This window comes from Psammomys obesus, unplaced genomic scaffold (genome assembly GCF_907164565.1).
Source record: "Psammomys obesus unplaced genomic scaffold, mPsaObe1.curated_primary_1811, whole genome shotgun sequence".
NCBI lineage: Eukaryota > Metazoa > Chordata > Mammalia > Rodentia > Muridae > Psammomys > Psammomys obesus.
The window spans coordinates 10,711,936-10,729,521 of record NW_026596166.1 but is presented as its reverse complement, the minus strand read 5'-3'; the positions used below and the strand labels follow the sequence as shown (position 1 = coordinate 10,729,521).

At 46.7% G+C, this 17,586-nt stretch overlaps 1 protein-coding gene across 3 annotated transcripts in view; it reads right to left on the bottom strand.

The window, feature by feature from the left end:
• Window positions 1-17,351, bottom strand: part of Cdkl1 (cyclin dependent kinase like 1) — a 42,894-nt gene extending 25,543 nt beyond the window's left edge. The window contains exons 1-2 of one of the 3 annotated variants that reach the window (XM_055595368.1): window positions 16,954-17,351; window positions 16,169-16,426 (exon numbers count right to left, since the gene is read on the bottom strand). In XM_055595368.1, coding sequence (XP_055451343.1) covers window positions 16,169-16,336 — 168 coding nt within the window. In that variant the 5' untranslated portion in view covers window positions 16,337-16,426; window positions 16,954-17,351. Of the gene's footprint in view, window positions 1-16,168; window positions 16,801-16,953 lie in introns of those variants that run through there. The other 2 variants (XM_055595369.1, XM_055595366.1) reach the window with 2 other exon arrangements.
• Between the last annotated feature and the right edge of the window lie 235 nt (window positions 17,352-17,586).

Below are 17,586 nucleotides of genomic sequence, written 5' to 3'. Positions count from 1 at the left end.
TATATGTATATGTATATGTATATGTATATGTATATGTATATGTATATATCTCAAGCTTCACACCCTGAACCAATAGGATGGGGCCCTTCTGGGGACAGGCAATGCTAGACACTGGGAAGATTCACCTTCCTGAAGAACTCAGCCAATGAGGAATTCAGCAGGCAGGGAAATGTGACTAAGTTTTTTAAACCACTGTTTTGTGCCAATTTCAAAGGCCACCCATTTTTGCATTTCCTTTGGGATGATGCCCAACTTCATAAAATTATAAAATAAGCTGCTTTGCTTTCCAGCATTCTTGTTATAAAGAGAGAATCATTGTTTTTCACACCCAGTCCATCTCTACAACTCTTTCCATGTGCAAAACGGAAACATTGTATCGGTCAGAAACTACTTACCCTAACACAAAAGAATAATAATTCCTCATGTCTACTCATATCACAACATCCCCACAGTCCCTCCTTTCCTTGATAAATACCAATCAATAACAGGCTGCAGGGCTGTATCAAGAAAGACCTTGACTCAGGCCATTTAAGGAACTCAAAAAGTATGGCCTGAGGGTGAAGTTCATGGGCAATGGCAAGCCAGCTCATCAAACATGGGTCCTGCAGGGCCCTGTGGACTGAAAATTTACACTTACTCCTACATGCAACAGGAAGGAAGTGCGGCAATTGTGACGCAGGAGCCGTTGGGTTTTGGAGAGCATTATGGCTGCAGGGAAAGGCTCAGAAGAGCCAAAGATAGACAAAAGGAGAGAATGTAGGTTCTTCCGTGTAAGAGATGACAGGGGCTTGGACCAGCAGAGACTAGAGAGATACAGAAAAGGGCTATTTGGAGATACTTTGTTACCAGAATAGCCAAAGTGTGGTGATGCACTAGAGCTGAGAGACAAGGGAAGGTATCAAGAAACAATGAACAAAGTGTGTTCAATGAGGGCTTGCTGATGACAGCACAGAGAGGAGGAGCAACTGCACAGGACTCTGAGATTTCAAAGTCTACCTGTCGGTTCTCTGGAGCTAGAATAGAGGGAGGATAAAGGCAGAGTTCCCATGTGCCATGGTGGAGTTGTGAGAAGAGTTGGGCCAAGACAGGAAGAAATCCAAAGAACCCAAACACCCAAAGAGAGAAGAACAGGTCCCCAGTGGTGTGATGCCAAGGTGGTCGGCGGTGACAGGAGCCACTGGAAGGTCGACAGTGAACCGAGGCACCCAGACGATTTCTCTTAGGAGTTTTGTGCCCCATGTGGAATCCCTGCAGTGGGTGGTGAACCAGACTGTGTGGATTTGACATCTCAAGCTACCTTCCTCCTCTCTGTTCATTAACTCCCTGGCAGCTTGGTCCTGAAGCTGGCTCATAATCTCTACCCTGGAGCTTTCAACCATAGCTTCAGTAATTGTAGATGTTTGTCTACGAGGGCTCTCAGCCTGCATGAGGTTCAGGAGAGCTATAAATGCACCCAAAACACAAAATTGGACACATAGTTAAATCATCGTGGGATTTTATTCATTTATTTTGCTTGTAATTCTTTGTTGTGTAGTTCTTTTTTGCATTAATTTTTTTAATTTATTTTTTTTTATTTATTACAATTTATTCAATTTGTATCCCAGCTGTAGCCCCTTCCTTTGTCCCCTCCCAATTCCACCCTCCCTCCCTCTTCTACTCCCATGTCCCTTCCCCAATTCATTGATAGGGGAGGTTCTCCTCCCCTTCCATTTGACCCTAGCCTATCAGGTCTCATTAGGACTGGCTGCATTGTCTTCCTCTGTGGCACAGTAAGGTTGCCCCTCCACCTCAGGGGGAGGTGATTAAAAAGGCAGCCACTGAGTTCATGTCAGAGACAGCCCCTGTTCCCCTTACTGGGGAACCCACTTGGAGACTGAGCTGCCATAGGCTACATCTGTGCAGGGGTTCTAGGTTATCTCTACACATGGTCCTTGGTTGGAGTGTCAGTCTCAGAAAAGAGCCCCGGGCCCAGATTTTTGGTTCTGTTGCTCTCCTTCCTTGTGGAGCTCCAGTCCCCTCCAAGTCTTTCCATCTCCCCCTTCTTTCATAAGATTCCCTGCACTATGCCCAAAGTTTGGCAATGAGTCTCAGCACCTGTTTTGATACCTTGTTGTGTAGACTCTTTCAGAGGTCCTCTGTGGTAGCCTCCTGTCCTGTTTCCTGTTTTTTCCCTCTTCCAATGTCTATCCCGTTTACCTTTCTGAATAAAGATTGAGCATCTTACCAAGAGTTCTCCTTCTTGCTTAGCTTCTTTAGGTGTACAGATTTTAGTATGTTTATCCCATATTATATGTCTAATATCCACTTATAAGTGAGTACATACCATGTGTGTCTTTCTGTTTCTGGGATACCTCACTCAAGATGATCTTTTCTAGTTCCCACCATTCGCCTGCAAATTTCATGATTTCTGTTCTTAATTGCTGAGTAGTAATCCATTGTGTAAATGTACCACAATTTCTGTATCCATTTCTCAATTGAGGGACATCTGGGTTGTTTCCAGATTCTGGCTATTATGAATAAAGCTGCTATGAACACGGTTGGGCAAATGTACTTGTTGTATAGTTGAGCATCTTTTGGATACATGCCTAGGAGTGGTATAGCTGGATCTTGATGTAGTACTATTCCTAATTGTCTGAGAAAGGGCCAGGTTTCCAAAGTGGTTGTACAAGTTTACATTCCCATCAGCAATGGAGGAGGGTTCCCCTTTCTGCACATCCACTCCAGCATGAACTTTGTAGATGCCAGTTCTGCATCACAATGTTAGAATTTTGGACATGTCTGACCTTAGATATTTCCACCTTATTACAGAAGGGACTTCTCAAGAGGCATGTAAATGAATTAGATGACAAGAACCAAAGTCATGTATGAGAAATGTGAGTAGACAGGACAGACTAAACTAGCATATATACACTACAAAGGTGGTCTGGCTTGTTTGGCCATAATTGCTCCTGATTTACGAGGGATAGAGGCCACAGCCTCAAGCCTGGTTTTATTTCTTGGCATTCTAACTAACGCTGGCCCAGTCTGGGAGGTCTCAGCAGTCCTCTAGGTCATTACTGCTGTCCTCAGCTAGGCTCCACTAAAAGCAAGGCTGGTCACATTTGGAATTTGTCCCCCTTTGTTTTCTCTCTGATGGTTTCCGTCGTGCTGCTGAGTAAGGCACTTTCTCTGACATTAAAAGCAAAAACTTCTTTTAAAAGTACTTCTTTTTATTTCGTTTCTACAGATATCTATATGTATGTGTGTATGTATGTATATATGCATGCACACTGTGTGCATGCAGTGACTAGGGAGGTCAGAAGGACCTGGAGGCTCCCCCATTCTAGAGTTGCAGACAGTTGTGAACCAAACTAGGTCCTCTGCAAGAACAGCAGATGCTCCTAACCACTGAAACATCTCTCCATGCCCCAAGATTCCTGTTTGAGCTTTAGTATCCCCTCAGTTGAATTTGACTTGGTCTCCGCCTGGTTTTCCTATGAAGAGCAGAGTGTCACCTGTCCTCCTCGGACTGCTCCTGTACCTGTCATTGGCACCATATCTCCTTTGGCCACCCATTGGGATGAACTCAGGCCTTGCATCCCTGGAGGTCTGTTAGTCAGCTTCCCTCCTCCATAGCACTTTTAAGACTTTAATATTCATTGCCAACACTTTATGATCAAGGAAATACTGCTTTAAAGTCCTGGTCATGAGGCTACTCTGGATAATGCCGGAGGGCTGGCAACTCCAGGCCCCCTATCTCTGTGGCTTCAATGAGCTCGCTCTGAGAGTGGTGGGCCACTTCAGAGGAGGACCTTGTGCTTTAGTTTGCTACTCTTCCCATCGCTCCCTGCACCCCGTGACACCGAGACCCAGAGAGAACCCGTCGGCACCACTCTCACACTCCCAATTCCAAATGTTAGAGTGAGTGAGGTGTTCCATGTGCCCATGGTTCTGTCTGAAGTGTGAAAACATACAACCAACAGAGATGATGGCACATTTCAAGACGGATACAAAGGATGTTTCTTCACTGAGATGAATCTGTTCTCCAAAACCTACTGGCTTCGAGCCCCGGGGCCCTAGAGGGTCCTTAGCAGTCACATGTCTTTAGACTGACCAGAGAGCAGATCTGGGGTCTTGCCTGTTCCTCTGGCCTGTGTTCTCTGTGGAGGAGTAAGAGGATGTTGTCCCTGTATCTGTACTTTAGGAAAACACAACTTGGTTTTCCTTTTAAAAACATTCTTTCTCCCACAGCTGTGAGTAAAATAGCAAAATAACAGAAATTAGAGTTTAGAAAGCGGGAGTTGCTGTCCCAGTAGAATGTTTTTCACAGTCCTTTAAAAACTTGGACTTAACTCTTGGTCTCATAGACGCTATGGAGGAAGTCCTTCATCAGTTTTTATCCATCTAGAATGGTGGTGCTCTTCTCTATGTCCACAGCTTTAAAATGACTAATCCTGGGTCCTCCTCAAGGATTCCCTAACTGGCATACAGTAAGTCTCAAGAGCTCGGGGCCCGGGTGTCTCTATGGGCTTCTCTCTTTCCCTGGTTTCCTGTCCCCAGGGCTACTCCCCAAAGTAAAGCACTACCCACGGTTCATGCCTCAGACTTTAACTTCTAGGGTGCAGGGATGCAGGGGCTGGAACGTGTGTTCTCAACAGGTCCCTCAGGCCACAGACAGGCCACACGTCAGAAAAGATGACCAAGGTGATGCTGACATTTAGAATGAAAAAAAAAAAACCACGGTTTTCTTCATGCAGCTGAAAAACCAAAGCAACTTTGAAGAAGGGTCTTGTGAGGCCCCCAAAGGCATTCCCAAAGGCATCTGTGACCAGGTCTGAGGTCTGAACACTGATGTCTCAGACTCAATGTGTTCTCCGGCCCCAGGTTAGAATGCTGGCTCACAGCGGGCCCAGCAGATGCAGAGAGCCACCTTGAGACCATTCCTTCTAGTCCCAAGTGCAAATGTGGGGTAGACACTCTTAGCAGTTGGCCAACATTAGTTTTACCTTATACGGGGAGAGAGGGACAGAACTCAGAACTGCCTCCTGTCCTGTTGGCACAACCCTGGACAAAACAGTCAAAAGGAAAACTCCATTCCAGGGGAAATGGTAGGCGGGGCAGCAAGGGCTAAGGATTGTCCACGGGCTTGCTGGAGTCCACACTGAGGGACAGAGAGTACCAGGCTGGTTCTCCGGCCAGATACCTGGCCTGAGATCTCTTCTGGAGCCTTCTGAAAACCCAGCAGGCCAGGGATGTGTGTACTCGGTGGTTGAGCTGTTTTGTTGTGGAAAACAAAAATAAAAACAAAAACAACCCATGAAAGGAAAATTAATGGGAAATTAATGCAGAGCCGGCACACACGAGCAGTTACGAAGTAGTTTGTCTCTCACTGTGGTTGGTAACACTGGCTGGTTGAGAAACTCCCACCTTCCATTGTCCCAGCCCAAATGGAGACCAAGTTCAATGATTTTCAGATACACAGTTTTCCCCACTGGTATTTTTACTAGAGGGCCTTTAAGGTTAATAAACAATAAGGAAGCATAATGATTAACAAGAGAATATGCCTGTTGGAAGAAAATTTGCAGCATAAAACATTAAACCCGCCAAATGTAAAAACAGCTGAATTAAAACATTTTAAAAGTCTAACTGAAAGGCACGCCCCTGACCGAGTTAAGAAAAAAAAATTCCACTGCACAGGAAAATTACTACCTTCAGGTGCGGTTTGCATATTTTATGATAACTACATGTAACACAGCTTGTCTGGCCAGAATTCTTGTAGGCCGGATATAAAAAATAATTTAAATGGGAAAGAAAGCAGTAAGATAATTTTTTTTAAAAAAATCAAGATGAGACACAGAGTTAACAAATTGTAACTAAAAAGAAAAATAAAAATTAAAAAAAAAATCAAGATGAATTACACAACCACTCATTTTGAAAGCCAAACGTTCTGCTATGCAGCAAAGTGAATATAGTTAATAATTATGTAATGATAATTATTATCCAAAATAATACAAAGGGAGGATTTTTAAATGTTTCTATCACAAAGAATTAACAAATATTTGGGGCCTAGGGAGACAGCGCCGTTGGTGAGGTGCTTGCTTGCCTTGTAAGCATAAACACCTGAGCTCAGTCCCAAGAACCCACATAAAAAAATAAAATAAAAAAGGTCAGGTACATAGAGCCTGCTTCCCCGAGCACTGGGGAGGCGGGGACAGAACAGACAGCCTCGCCTAATCAGCAAGTTCCAAACCTGCCTGAAACCCAAGGTGGACGCTGCCGCCCAAGGTTGTCCTCAGACCTCCACAGTGCCAACACACTCAGGCCAGCATGCCTGCACACACATGCACCCTCACGCACTCACACCCAAGCGCAGCAAGCGATAACAAACATTTGACAGGAAAGGTAATCTGATTACCTTGATTTGATGTAAGCATGCATCAGAATGATTATTGATCATATTGCGTTTAAGTACAATCAAATATAAGTATAATCACAAGTAACTATAGATAAGTATATATCAAAACATTGCATCTCTGAGCTATACAATTGTTATTTATTAGTAGTAGTGTTATTATTTAAACTGGTTTTGGTTTTTGTTTTTTGAGACACGGTTTCTCTGTGTCTAATTCTGGCCATCTTGGAACTCACTCTGTAGACCAGGCTGGCCTCTAACTCACAGAGATCCACCTGTCTCTGCCAACAGAGTGCTGGGATTAAAGGCTTATTTAAGCTTTTAACTTTATTTATTTAGTTGTTCACTTTATATTCCAGTCATAGTTCCCGTCCTTCTCTCCTCCTGACCTCCCCTCTCCCTGTGCCCCATCTCTTACTCTTCAGGAGCTCCCCTCCCCCAGTCCACCTCAGCACTTGAAGTAGTATCAGGACTGAGCACATCCTCTTCTAGTGGTCCCACCAGGGGGAAGGGATTGGCAACCGCATCCTTGTCAGAGACAGTTCCTGCTCCCCTTCCTAGGCGACCCACAAGAAGACCAAGCTGCCCATTGAGTATATATGTGTAGGAGGCCTAGACCCAGGCCATGCACGGTCATTGGTTGGTGCCTCGGTGTACACAGGCCCCTTCTGAGGCCAGGTTAGTTGGCTCTGTTGGTCTTCTTGTGAAGTTCCTTCTGGGTCCTTCTATCCTTCCCCCAACTCTTCCACAAGGCATAAGGGATTCAATTCCCAGCACATATACATACCCAATCTATCCAAAATCATTTGTCAAAAAGAATTTATTCTGCCTCCTCGTGTCCTGAGGTGTTTTATTTTCTGGAGTCTGGTGTGGGACATAGGATGCAATGCCTAAGTGGCAAACAGGCTTAATCTCCTTATGAACTGGGGGCCTCGAAGAGGGTGACGCGCCTGCTTGTTGACCTCTGTCCCCTGCGTTCTTGAAATATTTGCCTGTCAGCTTATTGCTTGGACTCTCACTAGCAGCAAGAACACAATCTGTGTAGACAAACACCCGCCAGCTAAGCCAAAACATCTTCGAGTAAACAAACAAAGCAACTGGTTACTATTTGCAGTTTGTACATTATCTTGTAGAAATGAAATCAAACAGGTCTCCACTTGTTGAACAAATAGATAGGATGATAAGGGGATGTTTGGTTTCTCTCCTTGTGGTCAAGCAACTGCTCCCGTTGCCTTCCATGATACTGAAAGCCAGTTTACATAAATGCCAGTGTCTGTCTATGTTGTTAAAACAAAACAAACCCACAAACCCCCACTGGTCCTTGGAGCCAATACTGTACAGCACACAAGCCAGAGTCCAAACACCCCAAAATGGCAGCCAAATGGACAAACAGTACCTCCAGATCATGTGTTGCATTGGGTTTGCGTGACATGAGAACTTTTTACAATTACTTAATAATTTATAATCAGGGCATTTTGTTATCACTAAAAGGAACCAGGTTCCTGGAGAAATGGCTGATCACAGAACCAGGGCAGGATGAGATCAGGACATTTTATTTGCCTGTCACACAGCAAAGTCCTCAAGCAATGGTGGATGCCAGTCAGAACCCAGGAGCAGACTGAAGAAGACACTTTGACAACACAAAGAATAATGACTGAACTAACAGTATTTAAACACTCATGAATATATAATGATATTAATGAGTTATGTGTTTAGAGGCTGAAAGTTCTTTTCTAACAGACAAAAAAAGACTAATAAGTAAGAAAAATGTACAGAGAAACAACTTTTACAATAGTTGATTCAGGAAAAAAATCATCAGTTGATATTAAGACCTGTTCACTACAGTTATTAGGGTTTTGTTCATTTGGGGTGTTTGTTCTGTTTTACAAGGGTCTTACTATGTAGTTGTGACTGCTCGGGAACTCTTAGGTAGACCAGGCTCGCCTTAAGCTCAGAGACCCTTCTGCCTCTTCCTTCTTATATGCACCACCACACCCAACTGTTTATCAGTTTTTATCTACTTTAGACATATGTAGCTACTATTAAGACCATATGAAACATTTGGGTATCAACAATACTTTAGGTAACACTATTGAACTGCTGATAAATTTCACGACATGGTTATGGAAAAGGATGACCTTGTGCCAAAAATCCAGAGAGGTGGCCCAGCCAAAGCTGTAGGGGTGAGGCAGGGTGCAAGACAAACAAAACAAAACAGAGGCAGGCATAGAGAGCAAGGCTCCAACAACTGAAGAACACATCAGTTAAAGGTCTACGGGCATCACCCGCATGATTCTTTTATTTTTAAATATCTTGAATTTGGGGGCCAGAGAGATGGCTCAGAGGGCAGAAACCTCATTTCACAATCCTGATGACCTGAGATCTAACCCCAGAACTGACATAAAAATGTTCATGTGATGCTGTGAGTCTGTAATCTTCGCATTCCCCGAGACGGGAGGTGGAGCCAGGAGAATTCCGCAGAAACTCGTGGCCCACTCAGCCTGGGATACAAAGCAGGGTAGCAGACTCGACCTCCACAAGTCAGAAGGCAAGAGCCGACTCCTGAAAGTTGTCCCATGGCTGCGTATGCACACAGCAGCAAACATGCGGCCATAGTCACATAAGACATGTGCACGCGCGGGCGCACACGCACGCACACACACCCCCACCAAAATATTTCGAATTTTTCTTTCAAAAACTGTAGAGAAAAAACAAACTCAGGAGATATTGTGCAAAATTCTAATTAAAAGAACTGAGAATTTATCTTCCTGAGTGGGCAGCTCCATTGAATGGGGCTGAACATTGGGCCCACTCACAGGCATGAGCTCAGAGTTTGCCCCAGTCCCTACCTCTCCACATTGCTCCCCACTTGTCCACCTCTGCATATGTGTGATCCTTACCAATACTTGAGTTTGTGAGTTCCCTGCAACTCATGACAGACAATGCTGAACATGGCTGTAACAATGGAGAGACTGATATTAATTTTCATGATTAACGGGTTGTAATGCTCATGCTTTTTCATAAGCAAACTGGACAAGTTGAAGAAACCTAGAAATGGTTCCTTTTAGCAACAGCGGGATTCAATTCTTTTTCTGTCTTTTTCCTTATTTTGCTAGGACCAAACACCACAGGATTGCCCACTGAGGTTTTTGCTTGCGTGTGAAATCTTCCCCCAGCTAATAATTGGGCAAGCCAATGCCTCTAAAAAGATGAAAGCTTTGTTTGACTGGGCTGTGGTGTTGGGGGACATGCACATGGCACGAGGCAGAACTCAGTGCCAAGGGCCTGGCACAAAGCTCACATTATGTTCTTAGTTAGTGCTTTGTTTGAACAACAGGGACCCCTAGGTGTCCCACTTCTCCCAGGGATGCCTGCCCACCGAGTGGTGACTTGCGGCCGTATTCCTGGTCCCAGGCTTACAGGTAGTGAGCCTCCAGGAGAGCCCAGCGCAAGCTCTGCCTCGACCATGTCCCTTTGGCGACAGCCCCATGTTCAAATCCCACCTCCGCCTTTCTCCGTTAGCGTTTCTCTCTCCTCTACAACTGCTGCTTTTGACCTTTGACAGACTGCTCTTCTGTCCCAGCATCCTGAAGCCGCCTGAGTGCAGTTCCATGTTGGGCTGGAGAGCCCTGTATGCTCCCCTCAGCAAAAACTCGGTGAAGCAGTCACCAGGCAGAGGCATAAATCAGGAGATAAGGGTGGGCAGGGTTCCAGGAGGCATTAGAGCTTGTCCAAGGTCACCTGACAGCCCTGAGCAGGATCTAACACAGGGGTTCCTAGCCGCAGCTCTGTGGCCATACAGTGACCCCGACAGAAAGCAAAGAGGCAGGAGAACAGCAGTCTCCCCAGCGCCATGCAGGCTATGGCTCAAGTCAGCTGAGAGCATTTTGGGCCGAGCAGTGTATACCAGTCTCATTCACAACTAGGCACCTTTCTCGTTTTTTGTTTCCCTAACCTGTCTCTTTACACATCTTTTCCTTAATTGCTTACAAAAGAAAACTCAATGCTACAAATATATCAGATAGCTGTAAACACATTGTATGTTTATCTATGCGTTACACAGTAACAAGATGACACATTTTGTCATCCTCTTGTAAGAACTGGTTTTTACCCCTTTTGGGAGGTGAGGTAGTTCTCATTAAGGATGCATCCTGGAGGGCCAGAAAAAATACCTCAGCAGGTAAAGACACTTGCCAAAAAGTCCGATGATCTGAGTTTGATGTTTAAGCCCTCATGGTAGGCAGAAAGAGAGAAACAGCCATAGGTGCACTGTGTCACGTGCATATTTACCCACATACACACGATACACAAATAAATGTAATAAGATATAAGGGTGCATACTGCAGGCACTGGGTAATAGCTTGTTTGGTAAAGTGCTTGCTACGCCAGCGTGAGGACATGAGTTCAATCCCTAGAGCCCACCTGAAAAAGCTAGGTAAACATTAGTAAGATGCTTAAGAACAAGTTAGCAAAAGGGCTTGAGCTCCACTAACTAAAAAATCAAGCACACATTCCCTGCCCTTTCCCCTGATCCTGCTTCCACACCCCCACTCCCAGACAGCGTTTCTCTGTGTAGCCTTGGCTGTCCCAGACTCACTTTTATAGACCAGGCTGGACTTGAACTCACAGTAATCTGCCTGCCTCTGCCTCCCTGAGTGTTGGGGCCTGGCCCCTGCTTTGTTTTTTTGCTCTTTTTTTTTTTTTTTTTTTAATCACATACTTATTTGGTTTTTGTTGGTCTCTTCTTGTTTAAACAGGTAGAGGTGGCAGCAAAGAACAATGCCCAGGACATGGCAGAGTCTTGTAAACACTTGCCAAATGGACGTGTCAGTTATCTTGTGCACAAACACCTCACCAAAAACACCAGCCGAATGTACTTCATTTCTTTTTCTGTATGACAGAAAGTTGGTTTGAAAGAGGCACATTGAGCTATGTAGCACAGCACAATTTTATTCCCATCACCAGAGTGATATTAAGGGTCCCTAGAGGATGATATGACTGATTTTAGCCAGAATAGTTGTTTGGGTTTTTTTGTAAATTTATGAGACTATGGTGCTGCCTGCTGCTCTAAGAAGACAAACTCACTTTTTTTTTTTTTTAACTAGCACGATCATATAACCTAGGAAAATTGGAAATTGGATTGGAAATTACGATATTGAGGAGTTGAGTATCAAAGGGTGTCTTTGTGAGCACAGGGGCACATCTTTGTTTAGATGGTGGCATAATCTAAAAACCAGATTAGTTTTGTATAAAGGAGTCATATTTTTCCCCTCCAGGAGGTATGACATAACGCTATTTGTAATATTTCCAGTTTTTAGGGAGAAAAAACTTCTTGCAAAAATCTTAGCAAGATAAAAGGTGTTGATAATATAATTCCCCTGGTTACACCTTCCTGATAGGACTTCACACGAGAAAAGGAAACACGGAAGAGGCGCTGCCTTAAAAACCACCCAGATGGTTGCTAGACAATTACCTCCCACAATTACATCTGTTTACAAAGAGCTATGGGACTTAGGAAGTTGGCAGTGGCTACTGGGCCCTTACACTACCGCCAAGTACAGTCCAGAAAAGATCTACACAAGAAATTATCGATTTTGTTACAACACGCAACCCCAAAAATCATCCCCTCAAAGGCAACTGTAACCATGTAAATGGTATTTTGTTTTACCAGCTCTACATCCTCTGCGTAGGAGAGCACTCGATGTGGGAATTTTTGTTTTGTCCCCAGATGTAGTATAACAGTCACGATATTTACAGTGCACAAGACAAATGATATCACTGTTTCACTGATGGGAAGTGAAGCTAAGGAAAGGGACCAGCAGTACACAAACACCCACTGACAAGTACTGCACAGCCAAGCCATGTCTGATGTGCAAGTTAGATGTTAGCTTCATTGTTCTAGCTCAGGAAGGTCATGCTTCCCACATAAGGTGCCTTCTCTAGTTTTCATTTTGATACTTCCCTAGCATGGAGTTCACTTCTAGCCTGGTCTACAGCATAAGACAGTTTCAAATAAGGGAAAAAGAAAATACAGTGAGGTATAGTGGTACAGGATTACTATCCACGTATTTAACAGGACTCGGAACGATCCTGACAACACTACCTCAATGGCTAAAGAGGAGAAAAACATCACAATTTGAAATGGCAATGGTCCATGAACCCAAAAGTCTGCAAATGACAGTCTTTTAATAAAACATAACCTTAGTGGGGTGGGCAGTGGTGGCGCACACCTTTAATTCCGGCACTCATGAGATAAAGGCAGGCAGATCTTTGAGTTCGAGGCCAGCCTGGTCTACATAGTGAGCTCCAGGGCAGCTGGGGCTACACAGAGAAACCCTATCTCCAAACAAACAAACAAACAAACAAACAAACAAACAAATCACCACCACCACCACCACCACCACCACCACCACCACCACCATCATCTTCTTCTTCTTCGCTAGATATCCTTTTCAAGAGAATGGGGGGGGGGGATTTTTATGCCACCTACTTTCCAAGAGCTGAGCTTGGGAACCAGCTTTGCACAGCACACAATTAGGCTCAGGGAGAACTTACTGGATCAATGAAGAAAAAACGACTTCATCTAACAAACCCTTAATTTCACTTAGTTAGCAAATACGCACCGCGTACATACGAAATTAGAGATCTATAAATTGGAAGAGTTAGCGGCAAAGAGACATAAAATCAGTCATCTCCCACCCCCTTACTTAGACTAGAGAAGAAACACTGAGCACCTGCTTTAGAGGGTGGCTTCCTGCTTTGAGATCAGCTTTGGTGTACAGTTCTGTTCTCCGGAACACATGGGTTTTCAGCTAAGAGCACAGCCTCTGTCATGTTCATCACATGCCTCACATTTTTCCCCTTAGATTACATTTTTTGGGGGTGGGGCAGGTGGAGCACATAGATGCTACAAGAGCACTGTGGGGGTCAGAGGTCAACCTGGGGGAATTGATTCTCACTCGATTAGTATTGGCTTGCAACACCTACTTTTCCTTAAGAGTCTATTTTATTACCCCCCCCCCATAACCTCAATAAAAACATTTATTGGAAGCCTAGCGGGTTCCGGAGAGTGTGGCAGGAGGACACAGAGCTAGGGAGGCAAGGTGCCCAACCTAGAGAAACTCAGTTCAGTCAGAGAGCTACACCTGAAAATGTGATGACATATGCTGAGATGTGCTCAAACGTGGTGACAGCTTGGGGCAGACACTCACAGGGGCAGAGGAGACAATGTCCTCCGTTCTCCTAGGGACGCATTCTTTAAATTGACATTTGTTTTTATTTCGGTGGCTGGAACACTCAGGTGTTACTGTACATGGTGGAGGTCGGAGGTCAGCTTGGGGGAATTGATTCTCTTCTATCCTGAAGGTCCAAGGGATCAAACTGTGGCAAGCACACTTACATACGGAGCCATCTCTCTAGCCCCACATTTTTACTTCTTATTAACCCACTGAAGACTGGGAATGGATCTCAGTGATAGAGGTCTTTGCTACTTTGATAAAGGCCCTGGGTTCAATCCTTAGCACCACAAAATGATAATAACAATATTGATAATGATGATGATAAATAAGACAAAGAGCAATGCAACGATGACCTTCTTTTCTACTGAGAAAGTTAAAATGGTCAGTGGCTCGAAAGCAGTGGCTGTGCGGAGGGAGTCAGGCAGAGGCGTCCCCGCCGTGGACGGGCATGACACTGCCGAGTTCACCCCTTCTGAGAGGAGGATGCACTCAGACACCTGGCCAGTGTCTTCTCAGAACAGACAACAACCTGCCAGCCACACGCATCTCAAAACCCAAGACAGAAACTTTCTTGTTGTCCATCCATGGTAATTTACCCAGAGTTGCTGCTTCCCACCCACGGTCCTCATCTAGACAGGACTCCAAGCATTTAATCCATGGGAAAGGATTTCTAGAGAGGCCTCGAGAAAACGGAGATGCAAGAGTAAGAGTATGGGGACTGGGAGGAAGGGAGAGGTGCTGCAATCAGGATGTAAAATGAATAAATATAATATAGGATAAACATACTAAAATCTGTACACCTAAAGAAGCTAAGCAAGAAGGAGGACCCTGGGTAAGATGATCAGTCCTCACTCAGAAAGACAAACAAAATGGACATTGGAAGAAGGAGAAAACATGGAACATAAGAGCCTACCACAGAGGGCCTCTGAAAGACTCTACCCAGCAGTGTATCAAATCAGATGCTGAGATTCATGACCAAACTTTGGGCAGAGTGCAGGGAATCTTATGAAAGAAGAGGGAGATAGAAAGACCTGGATGAGACAGGAGCTCCACAAGGAGACCAACAGAACTAAAATATCTGGGCACAGGGGTCTTTTCTGAGGCTGATACTCCAACCAAGGACTATTCATGGATATAACCTAGAACTCAGATGTAGCCTATGGCAGCTCAGTCTCCAAGTGTGTTCCCTAGTAAGGGGAACAGGGACTCTCTGACATGAACTCAGTGGCTGGCTCTTTGACGCTCCCTCCTGCCAGGGAGGAGCAGCCTTGCCAGGCCACAGAGGAGGACAATGCAGCTAGTCCTGATGAGACCTGATAGGCTAGGGTCAGATAGAAAGGGAGGAAGACCTCCTTTGTCAGTGGACTTGGAGAGGGGCAGGGAGAAGAGGGAGGGAAGGTGAGATTGGGAGGGAATGAGGGAGGGGCTACAGTTGGGATCCAAAGTGAATAAACTATAATTAATATAAAAAAATAAAATAAAATTTAAATAAAAAGAACAAGAGTATACCCCTGACACTTCCCTCGCTTTTCGCTGATGGAGCTACTCCTCCCTAGCCATGTAGGGGTCTGAACATAGAAGCCATACTTAGAAGCACAGCTGATTTCCACAGTCGCCAGGGCCTGTCTCATTCTACGCTAGGAACTGGATCTCCTCTTCGAGAAATTCAGAGAAGGAGAGGAACCCTCTTTCCAAACTAGGAGGGAAAACGCTTTTATCTTGAAACGAACACCCCTCACACCAAGCACTGGGATTAATTAGTAAGTGGACAGCGCCGCCGTTTTGCGTCTGTACCAGGATGCTTGCTCTCAGACAGGACACTGTGAAGGTCGGCAGCAGACAGCCTCAGGTGTCACGAGAGCCAGTCACCTTCTCCAGGTTCGGAAACAGGTAGGTTCAGGGGTTGGGGGTGATAGTGCGATGAGTGAATTTGTCATATAAGCCAGAGGACGGAAGTTTGGATCCCAACAGCCCCGTGAATGCTGGGGCCTGTTAGGTCCTGGAGAAAACTGGCTGGCAGTTCATCGACTCTGGGACCTTGAGGTGGAGAACGGTTGAAGAAGACGGCCAATGTTAACTTCTGGCCTCCAAATGTCCACGTCGTATACACGCAAAGCACATGCTCCCACTCACGTGAACACCCATGTACAAATGCATCCACCCCCCCGCCCCCCCCCCACAGCCCAAGAAAACAGGAAAAACGAATTAATAATACTACTAGAAAACAGTCTAGAAGCTTAAAACTCAAGAACTAATGAAGTTAAGTTGTTTTAGATCCTGCCTGTCAGGGACTCTTGAAAAGACCCTGGCTGCCACTGACATGAAGAGAGACTGGTCCCTGCGGGCGGGGGAACGAAAGGCTTCAGTCTCCCTGTCCGCGAGGGCTGCTGCACCTCTCCCCTTCCCCCGGCCTTCTCTCTTACGTAACCAGTTCTCTGCGCACAGACCCGGATTTGTGCCGCTGACGACCCAAGGCTGCGAGGGAAGGAGGCAGCGCCCACAGCATCTTAGCTAACCCGGGAAAAGGCGAGGCAACTACCTTGAGCATGCGGATTTCCCGGAGGGCGATCTTCCTTATGACAGGGTCATCTTCGGTTTCCAGAAACCTCTTGATGGCCACGACCTGGCCCGTGTCCCTGTTCCTGCACTTGAACACCACCCCGTAGGAGCCCTCTCCAATCTTGCCGATTTTTTCGTATTTCTCCATCCCGGAGGAGCAGGTCTTCGTGAGAAGAGGTTTTCATCCAGTCGCTCGGGGAACGCGAGCCCCCATCAAGTAGGGGCTGCGGTGGGGGATCTGGAGGAAACACAAGGGCGCGGGATCAGGAGCGGGCGGGCGCGGACTCCACCCCCTGCCCCTGACATTGCGCCCAGGGCTGGGAGCCTACAGGTGGCTGGCTGCCGCGGGCGACCCGAGGCCAACGGCCCGCCTCATGCCCTCCGAGCTACCGGCGCAGCCGGCATCCCCCGGACGAGCCGAGCTGTAAGAGAATCTGTCCTCTTCAACGCTACGGTTCATAGGTCTCAGGACACTTGAGGCGGCCGCACACCGCGGAGGCGAAGGGCTTCCCCGGTCCTCATTTCCGGTCCTAGTTCCCGCCGGAAAAAGACATCCGGGCGGGCATCCGGGGCCGCGGGGACTCCCCGGGGCCTCTCGGCCCTGCTCGTGCGGCGCGGCCCGCCGTCCCGCTGGGTCGCCGCTGCGATCCCCATGGGAACGGCCGCGCGGGCTGGGCGGGGCCGCCCTCCGCCCCCGCGCTGCAGGTCCGCAGGGTGCGGATGGTGCGCGGAGCATCTGCAGGGAAGGCACGGCCAGGTTCCTACCTGCAGGGCTCGCTCCTCCGCGTCCCCTCCTCGCCCTCGAACCCCTGCAGAGCGGCGGCTGCGCGGGGCCCGCTGGTGCGGCTTCAGAAAAATGAAGGAGCAGGAGGCGGTGGAGGGAGACGGCGCGGCCTGCCCTCCTTGACCGTGCCGGGCCTGCCTTGACAGCAGTCCCTTCCTTACTGAGCCAGTTCGAGCGGCAGGGATGGATGTGGGAAATCTTGAGATACGGCAGCGCGCCAAGGGACAGACAGCAGCCTCAACACTCCTGTCAGGCCTCTCATCCCTTATGCTAGGCGCCAAGGTGCGTGCGCGCTGGCTGCAGAGAAAATGCACAGTGCGAAACCCGGGCCAACCCTGGTCGAGGAACGTGGCATGCAAATCTGCCCAGATGAAGCTGGGGCCGGGCACACAGGGCGTGGCGGCTGCCAGGCAAAGGGAGTACAACATAGTGAGGTCCAGGGACGGACCGGTGGTGGCCTGGGATCCTCCCCCCAGAAATCCTGTGCAAATGTGAATCCCTGTTCTTGAATTTTGTCTTCTTAATAGCTTTACCCTTTTCAGGATGTCATAAGAATGGGCACATGCGGTGCACAGCTTTTGAGACTAAGATTGTCACTTCACAGAATGCATCCG